This window comes from Leptonotus elevatus, chromosome 3 (genome assembly GCF_054856555.1).
Source record: "Leptonotus elevatus isolate MCC_2025b chromosome 3, RoL_Lele_1.0, whole genome shotgun sequence".
Classification (NCBI taxonomy): domain Eukaryota; kingdom Metazoa; phylum Chordata; class Actinopteri; order Syngnathiformes; family Syngnathidae; genus Leptonotus; species Leptonotus elevatus.
The window spans coordinates 560,228-574,794 of NC_141241.1; the positions used below are offsets into that span (position 1 = coordinate 560,228).

The 14,567-nt window shown below is 41.6% G+C and overlaps 3 protein-coding genes across 4 annotated transcripts; all 3 read right to left on the reverse strand.

The window, feature by feature from the left end:
* Window positions 1-458: 458 nt before the first annotated feature.
* On the reverse strand, window positions 459-3,026 carry LOC147176528 (uncharacterized). Its single transcript, XM_086071225.1, has 2 exons — window positions 2,749-3,026; window positions 459-1,598 (listed from the first exon to the last, which is right to left on the reverse strand). Exons 1-2 carry the CDS (start codon window positions 2,777-2,779, stop codon window positions 538-540), a joined length of 1,092 nt encoding a protein of 363 aa, XP_085927351.1. The 5' UTR covers window positions 2,780-3,026; the 3' UTR covers window positions 459-537.
* Window positions 3,027-3,379: 353 nt separating this feature from the next.
* On the reverse strand, window positions 3,380-10,399 carry LOC147176529 (uncharacterized). 2 transcript variants are annotated; one of them, XM_086071238.1, is made up of 3 exons: window positions 10,165-10,399; window positions 7,266-7,399; window positions 3,380-6,392 (listed from the first exon to the last, which is right to left on the reverse strand). In XM_086071238.1, the coding sequence occupies exons 2-3, from the start codon at window positions 7,282-7,284 to the stop codon at window positions 5,395-5,397; spliced, it is 1,017 nt and encodes a 338-aa protein (XP_085927364.1). In that variant the 5' UTR covers window positions 7,285-7,399; window positions 10,165-10,399; the 3' UTR covers window positions 3,380-5,394. The 2 variants fall into 2 exon arrangements, with proteins under 2 accessions (XP_085927364.1, XP_085927363.1); XM_086071237.1 differs by lacking the exon at window positions 10,165-10,399 and having other exon boundaries at window positions 7,266-7,501.
* A 663-nt stretch (window positions 10,400-11,062) lies between these two features.
* Window positions 11,063-13,715, reverse strand: LOC147176530 (uncharacterized). Its single transcript, XM_086071241.1, has 2 exons — window positions 12,919-13,715; window positions 11,063-12,174 (listed from the first exon to the last, which is right to left on the reverse strand). Exons 1-2 carry the CDS (start codon window positions 13,097-13,099, stop codon window positions 11,408-11,410), a joined length of 948 nt encoding a protein of 315 aa, XP_085927367.1. The 5' UTR covers window positions 13,100-13,715; the 3' UTR covers window positions 11,063-11,407.
* Window positions 13,716-14,567: the final 852 nt, after the last annotated feature.

Consider the following 14,567-nt stretch of genomic DNA (forward strand, 5'->3'; position numbering starts at 1 on the left):
TTTATGTTTATTTGTCAAATATTGTTGCATTTTTTTCTCATTTCAAATTTCCTTTTGGCAATTTTTTTTGTAAAAATTGTGTTTCCCATCAGTGTATTTTTTTTCCACACACGCAAAAAAAAAACTGTTTATTTTTTTAAATTTTTCTAAAAAAGTCACATTTTCATTGTACTTCTACAAACAATTGTATCTTCATATTTGTTTCCAAATGTATTCTTTATCAAAATGGTGTATGTTTCCCACATTTTTTTTCATTTTTAGTATTTATTATTTATCTCTATTATGCATTTTTCATTAATTGTCGCCTAATTTATTTTCTAATAATCTTGTATTAAACGTTTTAATTAATATGATTGGTTTTCTTTGTGTTTTCTACTTGAAGTCCTAAAAGAGAAGTACATTTATAAGAACACAATGCAATTAACGCTGAAATTTGCCTCATCAATCACAAATCTGTCTTATTTCAAAGCACAGCACAGCAGCTGCCTTTGGCACTTTTATTCAAAGCAAAAAATGAATCAATAAAATCAGGTGCAGTTAGTTACGATCATGGAATGTTGACGGTGCGCCGGCGACATCCGAGGGGCACTTGTGCTTGTTGAGCTGATACTTGTACGCGAATTGGACGTGGCACAGGTGGCAGCTGTAAGGTTTTTCTCCTGTGTGCGTCCTCACGTGTGTCTTCAAGTTACCGCTCTGCGCAAACTTCTCCCCGCAAACGGAGCAAGCGAAAGGTTTCTCACCCGTGTGCGTCCTGGTGTGTTTGGACAAAATGTCCTTGCGGGAGAAGGTTTGACCGCACACGGAGCAGGGATACGGTTTCTCTCCCGTGTGCGTCCTGGTGTGGATCACCAGATTCCCCTTTTGGGAGAAGCGTTCGCCGCAAACTGGGCAGTGAAAGGGTTTCTCCCCCGTGTGCCACCTCAAGTGGATCATCAAGTTGCCCTTCTGGGAGAACCTCTCGCCGCAGACGGAGCAGGGGAAAGGTTTCTCTCCGGTGTGCTTCCTCATGTGCTTGGTCAAGTTGACTTTCTGTGAGAATTTCTCACCACACACAGAGCATGGGAAGGGTTTCTCCCCCGTGTGCGTCCTCATGTGAATCATCAGAGTGCCTTTCAGGGAGAAGTTTGCGCCGCAGATGGAGCAAATGAAGGGTTTCTCCCCCGTGTGGATCATCATGTGCGTTTTCAGATTTCGTTTGGTGCCGAAAGCTTTGGCGCACTCAGAACATTTGAAGTGTTGGTCGCGGTTCCGACGTCTCCCGCGACCTCCTTTCGGGTGCTCGTCGTCGGTGTGGTTGCCGCCTTCCGACCCGCTTCTCGACTGAGCTCCGTTGTCATCGTTTTCGCCCTTCACGACGATTGGAATCACCGGGAGCTGGCAGACGGGGGCGTCCACGTCCTCCTCCTCGTCCTCCTCTTCGTCCTCCTCCTCGTCCTCCTCCTCGTCCTCCTCCTCGTCCTCGCGCAGACCCTCAAGATGCTCTCCTCCCTCATGACTGACGTCCACCTCCTCATCTTCCCGTTTGACGCCGGCGGGCTGTCGCTCCTCGCAGTCCACGCCGGAGTTGCACTCCTGAAGCTCTTCTGCACGCACGTCTGTCAGACACAAGAAGACAAATGTCACAACTATCACGTCTCCTAACAGGAATGCACAAAGAAAAAGGACGAAAGCCTCAAGCGACCATCAACAGGACCTCGCAACCGCTTCAACTTTGATCTGGAATTTGATTCTTCAAACTAAAATGGCCTCCACAAGTTTTTGAAGACACGCCCAACCACTTTCATGTCAGTCAGCGAAACTGGTCTACGGGTACGAATTGGTTGTTTCAAACTAAAATGGACGACTTTCCGTTCCGTTTCAGGCGTGGCATTTGAGACTTTTTTTGTGTGTGTCCTGTTTTGGTGGACGTGTACACACGACCTTGAGTTTGTCCGTCAAACTGGTGTCAGAGGTTCCCATTTTCTAACTTTGCAGTCGGTGCTTCTCAGTGTGAAATGACGTCTTTCAACCAAAATGGCTGACTTTCTGCTCCATTTGGAGTGTCGAACCGTGAGACTTTTTTTTTGTGTCCATGTCCAACTCATTTCATACGAATTAGTGAAACTGATGTTTTTCATCGTTGGTCGCTGCATTTGAAAAGTGCAAAAATCTGTGACTTCGTCATGGAAATGACGGGCGCTCGAAAAATAAAAGTGAAACTCCAGGAGGAGATCTGCTTCTGATTTTTGTTGTCAAAGTCATGTCATATTTGGTGTGAAAAAAACGTAGAAGATTTCTTTCCTCCAGGTGTGCACATACTACAGTTAACCATAAATTTAGAAAATGAATAACTTGTTGATTATTGGTCTTGAGCAACTGGAATTTATCAATACAGGATCAGCAGGATCAGTTCGGGGCAGATTTTCCCTTTTTGTGGGTTAGCCTGGTCCAAATCCGCCGGAGGGGAAAAAACGACGATATAATAAAACAGACATTACATCAAATAAAATAAAATGTTTTCATTTTTTAGAGGAGGTCAACACAAAACAGCTAAAATGACAAAACAGAAAACAAATTGAAACCTAGTGTGTGTGTTGGCTGTGGGGGCACAAGAACTTGGAGTCGGTGGGTGGGCTCGGCCCCAACACGGCAACGGGTGCGTTCTTGACGGGTTTACTTCATGACAATGCCAACGTGACATTGTTGATCTTGTGCCAAACTTTTTAAATGTAAAGTGAATAACAGACGTTGTGGAAAACAACCAACCTTGTGCGTGCGCGTGCGCGTGCGAGTCCATCGGATCGTGCGGTGGTGGACGACGTCGTCGCTGATTCTCCTCTTTGGTTGGAGAAAGTTCCTCCTCCTAATTTGCGCCACGACGGCTGCGCCACCATCACGTCACGTAGTCGCTGTTTTTTGCACGCGCTCGGAAGACTTTTCACGCTGGCTCATCGTGAACTAGCATGCGATGCTAACTTCCGCCTCTATTTGAGCTCCAGTGAGGGCTAGCGCATTTAGCGGCAGCGGCATGTGTCGCGGCGTCAACGACGTCACTTCCGCGTGTGCCGCGGCATCAGCGACGTCACTTCCGCTTATGCATCAGCGACTGCCTTTTTCCTTTCCTCTTTACTCGAGTGATGTCGCGACTCCCTTCAACTTGGTGCCGCTGCCATTACTCATTCCACGGCATCGTGTGCGTTTATAAACGGATTATTTTTTGTTCATATGTGTTTACGAACTGCGTGTTGTTGTTTTTTGTCAATTGACGGAACACTTTCTTATTTTAACGGACGTGCACTGTTACGTTGAATTGTTTTTATATGTTTGTTTTTGACTCCATCTCGGCTACAGCAGTTTTCATGCAGCGCTCTAGAAATAATTGGCGAGGCACTCTACGTCTTTTCCGTTCAGCGTCCAAATATGGTGTGGCTGACAGGAACAACACCATATTTGGACGCTACTTCATTTTTTAATCAGCTTTATTGAACCATAGAAAAAGTACAGATAAGTATACCCGAAATCAACAAAATGAAACATTATATATTAGTATACTAGTGTACACCACAACAAACATATTAATGCCAGGGGTTTCGTATACATCCAAATGACTTTTTTTCCTTTTAAATATTGACAGTTTTCAGAGCCTTTCTGTTATGAGAGTCATTTATAAGTCTAATATAGGTGATCAATGTGAAAGTGTGTGAAGTAGGTTTTTGAGGTCCATACTCGCATTTATGAATAAAAAGAAATTGCACTAAGTATTAACAAATTCATAAAAGGGTAAAAAAGTGAAATAAACCGAGTAAGTCAAGTGAATTGACCAAAATGAATGAATTAAGTCAAAACCAAACAACACAGAACTAAGTTAAATAAAATGAAAACAAAATCATGCAAAATAAAATACATCAATTCAAATAAAGTTAAACTTAAAGTCAACTTACGTAATATAATAAATTACATGAGTAAATAAGGTGAATCAATTCTATTCATCCATCCATTTTCGGAACCGCTTATTCCTCACAAGTGTGGCGGGGGTGCTGGAGCCTATCCCAGCTGGCTTCGGGCAGTAGGTGGGGTACACCATCAACTGGTTGACTGACAATAATAATAAATAAAAACACATTCTTATATAAATTAAAATAAAACGCAACAATAATTCAGGTAGGGGGAAAAAAGGTGACAAGTGACGTAAAATAAAGCAAAATGCAAATCAGATGAAACCAACAAGAATAATATAAACATCGTTCAATAAAATCGAGTAAAGCTAAACCAATAGAAAACCGAGTAGAATTAAGTCAAATGAAATATATTTAAATAGTCGCGCAGCTACAATAAAGTAAAATACAATAAGATAAAAGGAGTGCACATGAAATCATTTATAGTAAAACAAATGAGAATAAAATAAAATGTTTGAATCAAGTAAAGTTAAAATAAATGCAAAAAGTGACAACAAAGTCAACTCAATTATAATGCAGTCAAATAAAACAGAATGAAGTTAAAAGAAAGCACAGCTGCCTTTGGCACTTTTATTGTTATAAAAGATCCAAAATAATCAAAAGAAAAAAAACATGAAATCATGGTAACTTTTAAATGAAACTGTTTTCATTTGATTGGATTTCTTCATTTCCTTGTCTGAGGCCGGCTTTGCAGATATTCCTTCTTTTTTTTTTAGCCTTCATTTTTCACCCCGGGAGGAGTTCGTCCTAAGCATAATTCATAAAACTCACCTTTTATATTTCATCAAAGTCTGACGTGACATGTTTGCGCATTGCAGAAGATGCGTCGCCATTCTTTATTATATGAAACCATCCCGAACTTTGCACATTCTTTTCTATTCTGCGGTCACTTGAATCTTGTGGAAAAATGGTCACGATAAGGCCAAACATTCAGCAAAAATAAGACACGTGACTGCGACACCGTCGGGTGGTTGACGCTTGTAGTACCAGCAATCAGTCGGAAGATGGCAACAAAGACCACCCAAACGCATCTCATCAAGTTGATCATTCAACATGTCAACATTCTTCAGCATGAATGCAGAACATGGACAAAACCAACACTGACGAGAATAGACCAGCATTGAAATATGTACGGTTACTTAATGTAAATAAAAATGACATTTTTAGGAATAAAATGTTCTCATTAAGTCAGCCCCAAGTGGAAACGGAATCCAAGTTTAAAACACTTTATGATTAAGGACTTGAAAAGCATTTTTCCAAAATCTTGTTGTGGGTTCGATCCTCAACCTTGACTATGTCAAAGTGTCCTTGTGCAAGATACTCAACCCCACTTAGTAGCCTCCTGTTGGTGCGTGAAAGGGAGCCTTTGTAAAAAATTAGATTTTTTTTTTTTTTAAAGCGCTTGGAGTGCCATATGGTGTAGATAAAAGTGCCATAAATGCATTCAGTTTAGCATTCATTTAGCGGCGCTGTTGTCACGCGCACATTTATGCTTGCTAAGCTGATTTCGACAGAGAAATTTCTCCTGACATACGTTGCAGCTGAAGGGTTTCTCTCCTGTGTGCTTCCTGGCGTGACTATTCAAATTGCCTTTCTGCGCAAACTTCTCGCCGCAAACGGAGCAAGTGAAAGGTTTCTCGCCGGTGTGCGTCCTGGTGTGTTTCCTCAAGCTGCCTTTCAGGGCAAACTTTTTACCGCACAGCGAGCAGGCAAAAGGTTTCTCCCCGGTGTGCGTCCTCATGTGGATCACCAGATTCCCTTTCTGCGAGAACTTTTCGCCGCACACCGAGCAGGGGAAGGGTTTCTCCCCAGTGTGCGTCCTCATGTGCTTCATCAAGTTTCCTTTCTGGGAGAAATTCTCCCTGCACACGGAGCAGGAGAAAGGTTTCTCCCCCGTGTGCGTCCTCATGTGTCTGGTCAGGTTGACCTTCTGGGAGAACCGCTCGCCGCAAACGGAGCACGGGAAGGGTCTCTCACCGCTGTGTGTTCTCATGTGTATCATCAACGTGCCTTTGAGCGAGAAGCTGCCGCCGCAGATGGAGCACACGAAGGGTTTCTCTCCCGTGTGGATCATCATGTGATCCATCAAGTGCTCCTGCCGGTCGAAGCTTTTGCCGCAAAACGGGCAGATGAAGATTTTGTCTCCCGCGTGCGCCGTCAAAACGGGCGCGTTGTCGCACGGAGAACATCCCAAGGTCACGTCTCCGTCGTGGCTCTCGGCATGCCGTCCTCTCGTCTTTTGCTCCTGCTCACCTTCGTCTTGCTCGTCTTCGCCTTTCACGACGACTCGGATCACCGAGAAGTGGCTTAGACGGTCCTCGGCCTCGTCCCGACTTGCCAGACGCTCGCCGGCCTCCCGGCTGACGTCCACTTCTTCCTGTTCCTCCTTGACGTGGGGGGAATGCGGTTGCACATCTTCCTCTTTGAGGCGGGGGGGCTGCAGCTGCTGGCCGTCTACAGGACGCAAGAAGACAACCGTCATCATCAAATATGACCGCGGCCACAAAAGGATTGTAAAATGTTGTCACGTTTCAAAGTTGGGGACTTCAACTCAAGGAAATTGAACTCATTGACTGGCAGCACAATTTTGTATTCTGTGCCAATATAAGAACCCAAACTAACAACAGAAAGTAGACTCTCTTTTTACATCAGAATTTTTTTCTGTTCTTGCGTAATTAGTGGGAGAACACGAGCACCAAAATCTGCCATTTTTGACCGGAAAGCAAAGGGAAAAAATAATAATAATAATTCGAAGAGAATGTCAAGGAGAAAAGTGACCAATTTTGGGACAGTACAAAAAAGTTGAGTCTGAGAAAGATACAAATATGAGACTTGGAGCCGGTTGACGTTCACCTATCTGACGAGGCTAAAGCTAGCTTAGCTTCACGTTGAGCTGATTTTAACTTCAAGACAGTTTTACATTTCAGTAGCAAGACAATTAGTTATTTTTAAAATTAGTTATTTTATTCATTATATATATGTTTTGTAACTAATCGGCCAATTCACTGTAAATTTATTCTGCCAAATATCAGGATGGGCGTTGGCCTTTAAAAAAAACTCGACTTTGTTTGAATTTGTTTGTGACTTGCTCGATTTTTTTTTAGCAACTTGAAAGTTACAATCGCAACTGGACTTCTCTGTCCGTCTCAGAAGACGTTTGTTTCTCATCCGAGAAGGCTTCATCCATTCTTGCAACTTACTCACGAGTCTGCAGCGCTGACATGACATTTCTTTTCAGTAGACTGGACCCCATTTGTACACTTTAAGAGATACTTCAATGACTACGATGAATCATGGACTAAAAGTGAGAGCGCGAAGCCAACCAACCTTGCACGTGAGAGTCCATCGGAGCCAGAATCCAGCACGTGACCTTGTCGCTGCTTGTCTCCTTCTTTTTGCTTCCGCGAAGTTCGTCTTCGGGATGTTCTCCGGCGCCCAGTTACCTCATTCGACAGTCAGGGCTAGCGCATTTAGCGGCATGTGTCGTGGCATCCGTTACGTCACTTCCGCTTATGCCGCGGCATCAGCGACTGCCTTTTTCCTTTCCTCTTCACCTCGGGTGATGTCGCGACTCCCTTCAACTTGGTGCCGCTGCCATTACTCATTCCACGGCATCGTGTGCGTTTATAAACGGATTATTTTTTGTTCATATGTGTTTACAAACTGCGTGTTTGTTTGTTGTTGTCAATTTACTCAACACTTTCTTATTTAAACGGACTTGCAGTCAGCCCCGTAATCGGGCTAATAAACATCTTATTGCTGGCTTTTAGCTTGACACGAATGTCGACATTGGTCTGGTATGTGATAGTGTTTACTGTCTGTATGTTATTAGTTGAATGTTGTTTTTACTCCATGTAGGCTACAGCAGTTTTCATGCAGTGATTTAAAAAAAAAAGTGCTCGAGAAATAATTGGCGAGGCACCTACGTCACTTCCGTTTAGTGTCCAAATATGGTGTGGCATCGCTAGATGCGTGTTGTTTTTTTGTTAGTTTTTTGTCAATTTACTAAATACTTTCTTATTTAAACAGACTTGCACTGGGGGGGGGGGGGCGCAGTCAGTCCCGTAATCAGGTTAATAAACACATTTTATGGCTGGCTTTTAGCTTAAATGGAATGTCGACATTGGTCTGGTATGTGATAGTGTTTACTGTCTGTATGTTATTAATTTAATGTTGAATTGTTTTTATAAGTTTGTTTTTTACTCCATGTAGGCCACAGCAGTTTTCGCCAATGTCGCAGTAACACACTTTTTTATGCTTTATTGATCACAGTACAACATAGCAATGCAACACAACAGCCAAGGTGAGACAAGTAAATGCACGACAGCAAGTCGAATGGAACAGCGTCATCTTGTGACTTACACGGGAATGACATGCAATGACAGACATTTATAAACAAATATTGTACAATATGGATGAGTTACGTTCTCAAAAAATTTATTGAACACTGAAGATGAGGGAGAGAGAGAGAGAGAAAGAGAGACCCCGTGACCTTCTCTGCTGGCCACCTACCTACCGCATAACTTTGCCATCGTGTAGGAACGCATTTTGACCTCGTGTAATTGCCATAGTAGCATCCAAATATGGTGACGTTCCTGTCAGCCATTGTGGCTCCTGGCTCAGCTGTGTCACAATGGCCACCAGGCACAACACCATATTTGGACGCTCAACAGAAGTGACGTAGTAATTCTGTCAGTGTATTTTTTTTATTCAACACACCTCAAATACAAAACCAACAAATGAAGCACCGCATAATGTTACAATCAAGTCAATTACATAAAACGTCAAGAAATATATATACATACAAAGACCCCCCCCCCCCCCCAAAAGCAAACAAACACAGAACAAGGAGCATTGTTACAAAATGTCAAAAAGAAAAGGATCCCGCAAATATTTTAAATTAAATCAAACTCATTAAAAATAATAATAATCAAACGCATGGGTATTTTTCTGATCCATAAACCTTAAAGATCATTCATCATTCTTCCAGTGAGCTATATTAGGATTTGTTAAAAAATAAATAAAATAACATTTGTGAATAAATACCCATTACAAAAAAACATTGACACCAAAGTCAATTTTCCAATTGTTAATGTTCATTCCAAATTGTATCTCTTTCATTGATAGGACAGCAAATTGAAACCAAACTTTAAAATCCTTCCAAAACCTCTGAATTATATTACAAGAAAGAAAAAAAAGATGTTCCAAGTCTTCGTTTTCAATTCCACAAAAACTGTCTGTGTATTTGTCTCCCCCTGGCTGTTATACTGTTTTGTATTATTGTTTGTAAAAAATAAAAATAAAATAAAATAAGTGTTGATTAGTAAGCTTGAAGTAAATGAGAACGAGTTAAAATAAATAAGTAAATACAAATAATGCACTTTCTGTTGAACAAATTAATAATTTAAACAGAATACCTCAACTCGACTTTATTTCTAGAGCACTTTAAAACAAATCGCTGCATGAAAACTGCTGTAGCCTACATGGAGTAAAATCCAAACATATAAAAACAAAAAATATTAAACACTAAATTAATAAGATACCAAAAGTAAACACTATCACATACCAGACCAATGTCAACATTCGTGTCAAGCTAAAAGCCAGCAATAAAATGTGTTTATTAGCCCAATTACCCCCACGCAAGTCGGTGAAAATAAGAGTGTTTAGTGAATTGACAACAACAAAAAACACGCACTTCGTAAGCACATACGAACGGGAAAAAAAAATCCGTTTATAAACGCACACGATGCCGTGGAATGAGTAATGGCAGCGGCCCAAAGTTGAATGGAGTCGCGACATCACTCGAGTCAAGAAGAAAGGAAAAAGGCAGTTGCTGATGCCGCGGCATAAGCGGAAGTGACGTCGCTGGTGCCCCGACACAGGCCGCTGAATGCGCTTAGCCCTTTCTCTCATTTTAAACCAGGGGTGGCCAAGTTGGGTCCTCGAGAGCCCCTATTCAGCCTGTTTTTCACGTCTCCCTCCTTCAGCGCAGCTGAATCTAATGATCAGCTCATCAGCAAGCTTTGCAGAAGCCTGATAACGATCCTGATCATGAATCAGGTGTGTTAGTGGAGAGAAACATGGAAAACAGGCTGTATAGTGGCTCTCGATGACCCAACTTGGCCACCCCTGTTCTAAACATTCCAACGACTTCCACAGCAACGGGAATTAATCGCTTTGAGAGAAAAAATCAACTTACACTCGGCTTACACTCGTCGTTACTCACCTGGCGCTTCTCGACTTTAGCTTGTTGCTAACTTCCGCCGCTCTTTGTTCCAAGCGAACATGCTAGGCTAGCCGGAGACGCTTTCTAGTGGGCCGAGACGAAGAGTGACACATACGTCAAGTATTGTAAAAAAAAAAAAAAAACGCGGGGACGAGCGGACGCCAAGAAATTCGTCGGACTTTTCGCTCACTTTCTTTCCCTGATCAGCCGACGTTTACTTGCTAACTTCCGCATATTTCGATTTCACTCGACTCGATTGGACGAAAGACTCAGTGACGTCACACCAGCGACATCTCGCCACAAAAATAGACTTACGAAAACATTCGTAAAAAACAAAACAATAATGACTAAATATATACTAATGTTGAATTAAATAACCATGACAAATAATATGAGAAATCAAATAATTGCAGCGAATAATTACAACATAATTTAAAAATCACTCATTAATTTTGTGGCAATTAATTTTTATTATATTAACTTGAACTCTAACTATTCACAACACAATAAAAAAAGATTACAATTTTTATGTATTATATCACAATATAAGAAATTCAGTTAGTTGATTAATTATCTATTGTGTTCGGAATTTTTCTGTGTATTACACCAAATTAGCAACACAATAGATGTTGAAATCGTTACATTCTCATTTACTGCAATACAATCAATTATAATTAAACTAAATTATACTATACATCTTGCTCTAGTTAGATTTGATTGTAAATTATAATTCAAATGAAATTAAACAATAATTGTGTTATTGTTCTGAATTGTACTTGAATATACTTTACTAAATGAAATTAAACTAGCTAAACAACACAATATACTGTTCTGCAAATTAAATTGGCGTTCCTTCCTCTAAATGTCTTCTGTATTAGAAATGACATTTTACAAAATGTTATTAGAACAGCATTTATTGTGTCATTATTAATCTTTTGGTTTCGTGGCGGCCGTGGCTCAGGGTGACGATCGCCCAGCAGCCGGAAGGTCGGCTGTTCGACACCCGCTCTCCCCAAGTCGCGTGTCGTTGTGTCCTTGGGCAAGGCACTTGACACACTAATGTGTTGCTACTCACACTGGTGTATGGAAGGTGCGAATGTTTGGTGGTGGTGGGAGGGGCCGTCAGCCTGCCTTCCCCGGGTCAGCTGTGGCTTCTTAAGTAGCTTAACGTCACCACAGTGTCAATGTGTAAGAGCGTGGAGGATGTATCCGTTCCATTTTAAAAGCGTCTTTGAGTATCTGACTAGAGGGCAGAAGACTGATTGAGCGCCGTGGTTTCCTTGTGCAGTTCGGTGGCGCGAGCGGCACACTTGTGTTTCTTGACGTTGTATTTTTCCGAGAACTTCTTGTGGCACGTGTGGCAGCTGAAAGGTTTCTCGCCCGTGTGCGTCCTGGTGTGTCTCATCAAGTGCCCTTTCTGGGAGAAGCTTTCGCCGCAGAAGGAGCAGGAGAACGGTTTCTCTCCTGTGTGCGTCCTCATGTGTCGAATCAAGGCCGAGCGCACGCCAAAGCGTGTGCGGCACACTGAGCACGAGAAGCTTTTTTCGCCGGTGTGCGTTTTGGTGTGCGCGATCAAATTGCCCTTAATGGAGAATCTTTTGGCGCAAAAGGAGCATGCAAAGGGCTTTTCCCCGGTATGCGTGCGGTCGTGTCTCTGCAAATCGGCTTTACTGCCGAAGGTTTTGTGGCAGTGGCAGCAGCGCCAGTGCACGTTGTCGCCGTGACACCTCACGTGTCTTCTCAATTGCGTCTGGTCGGCGTATGTTTTGTCACATTGAGGACATTTCAAGCGACGAGCTTGGTCGTCATCGGGACACGGCGACGTGGATGTGTCCTCGCTGTCCCATCGCGGGGGGAAGACTCTCGTCCCGCCGTTTTCACTGGCATCATCTTCACCTTTCACGATGACGCCTACGATTGCCGCTTCTTCCTTTTCCTCTTTCACACAAGGGGGCCCATCTGGCTCCTCCTCCTCCTGCTGTTCAGTGGGAACTTCTTCCTGGGTCATGTCTGCAAGACAACATCATCATCGATATAATAATATAAATGTTGTGCCAATATTCATTTGCAATATAAGGGAAAATATTGGCACAATAAATTTGAATAATGCATTTAACATTTTTGTTTAAATGCCCTAAAGTACAACTAAACAGTTTCAGTTTATTATTAGTTAACTAATAAAGTTTTCAGATTTGATCTCAATTAATAATTACTATAGTTAATCGACTTATGTATTTAATTCATTACCCTTAATTATAATTCTTCATTTTGTGAAATTGTACACTTTCTGAGGCATCTCTTTATAATTCATTTTCTCAAAAACTGATCACAAACAGGCTTCCCCAAACCTGGTCCTTGGGTGCTGGAGTCCTGCAGGTTTTAAATGTTTCCATCTTTCAAGACACCCGATTCATATAATCAGCTCAAAAGCAAGGTCTGCAGGAGAAACGATCTTAATCTTTAGAATCAGGTGCGTTGGAGAACAGAAACGTCTAAAACCCGCAGGACTCCGACCCACGAACACCAGGATTTCTTCAGGACCCCCCACCCCCAACCATTTTTCTGTGAAATTGATCTTTAAGATTTACATTAAATAAAAAAATACAAACTGTAACTTTGGGGTTTTTTTGTCAAGTGCTTAATTGTGTTGGGAATGAATGGGGAGTTTTGGAGTAAAAAACTGTGGAATTGGACGCATTTCTAGAACAAGTTTAAGTTGGCATGACGTGCATATGTCCTGGAATGCGGAAGTACCTGTTGTGCTCGAGTCCATGAGCGCGTCCAGAAGCTGCCGCTGTCGTTGGTTCTCCTCTTTGGTTCGGCAAAGTTCCTCCTCGTACTCCGCTATGGTGCTCTCCAACACAAAGAAAATTTCCTCCACGGCCGCACTCAGCCGCTGGTTGACCAAAGCTCGCAACATTTTCACTCTACACATTTTTCTCACGATAATAACAACCGACCTAACGGACGCCTAGCTGCCTGCTAGCCGCTAACAAGCGAAGTTAGCTTCAAAAGTGCACAGAAACGAACGCAGCGGCGGTGCTGATACTTTGTAGTCAAAGTCGAATGAGCCACACAGTCTGCGTACTAAACGAACAACGTTTTGCCACCTAACGATGTAAAAAAAAAAAAAAAACACAATATTTTTTATATCGAACCAACCTGCTAAGCGACGTGTAACTAATTTCCGCCTGTTTCTTCTTCTATGTTGCGTGCTTCTAACATTCGCATTCGTATCGCACTACTGCCACCGTCTGGCCTGAAGACACTGCACTGCAAACGCAACAATAATTGACTCGATGCCACAATAATGTTTCCGGTTATTGTTGGCCGCGTCCCAATACTGACTTTCCACCTCCACGCACTTTCGGCAAAAGTGTGACATGTAAACGCTCGTCTTCTTTCATTGATCACCTCTTGAAAAAGCCTCATGCAATAAATCATATGACAACTAATGTGGACAAATACTGCACACACGCACATCATCGCGCAACAATCGCGCCTACAGTAATTTCACCCGCCCGTTGCAGTATAAAAAAAAGGCTACATAAAAATATTCGTGCTAGTATTGGGACAAGGCCAATTGAGTCATAACCGGAAACGGAAACAAAGTTGATGGGTGAAAACCCGGAAGTCCCGCCTCCTCCGTGGCATAATAGTCCTTTGAGAAATGTTTAATTGGTCAAATTAGTTTCACTTCAGTCGTAGAGATTGAATTGGGGTGTTGTTGGTTAAAAATATAATAGATATCTTGGTTATTAACGGGCAAATTTGGGGGTTATTTTTATATTGGGTTGTTATAGTTTTAGAATTTTTATTTTAGTTATTTTTGTTTTGAGTTTTAAATTTAGTTAGAATTAGTTTTCAGGGTGGTTCTGTTAGTTTTTATTAGTTTTAGTTATTTAATAAATACTTCGTTTCAGTATTAGTTTAAAAAAAAAGTGTACTACTTAAAAATCACCATGGGAGTGACATCATCTGAAGGTGCTTTTCTATTGGCTGCTGCTAGATGACATCACAACGTCTTTATTTCGGTAAATTTCAAAATAAATCTACTTAAAATCACATTTTAAATCATCTTCAAAAGGCTCATGCATTAAATTAATTACCAAAGACTAAATCAAAGGAAATTTGCTATAATTACAGTTAGTTTTAGTTTTGTAAACATAAAATATAGTTGGTTAGTTTTCATCTTTTTAAAAGCATTTTTATTGCTATTGTATTTCGTTAAAAATTTTTTTTGGGGGAATTTAAGTTTGAGTTCTTTCGTTGACCTTGGCCAATACTTGTGTTGTTTTGCACACGCACACAAAAAGTGTTGTTTGGTATAAAGCAACCCAGAAAGTTGGGTCAAATTGACCCAAGTTGTAGGTTGGCCAGATTTAGGACCATTGTTGGGTTTT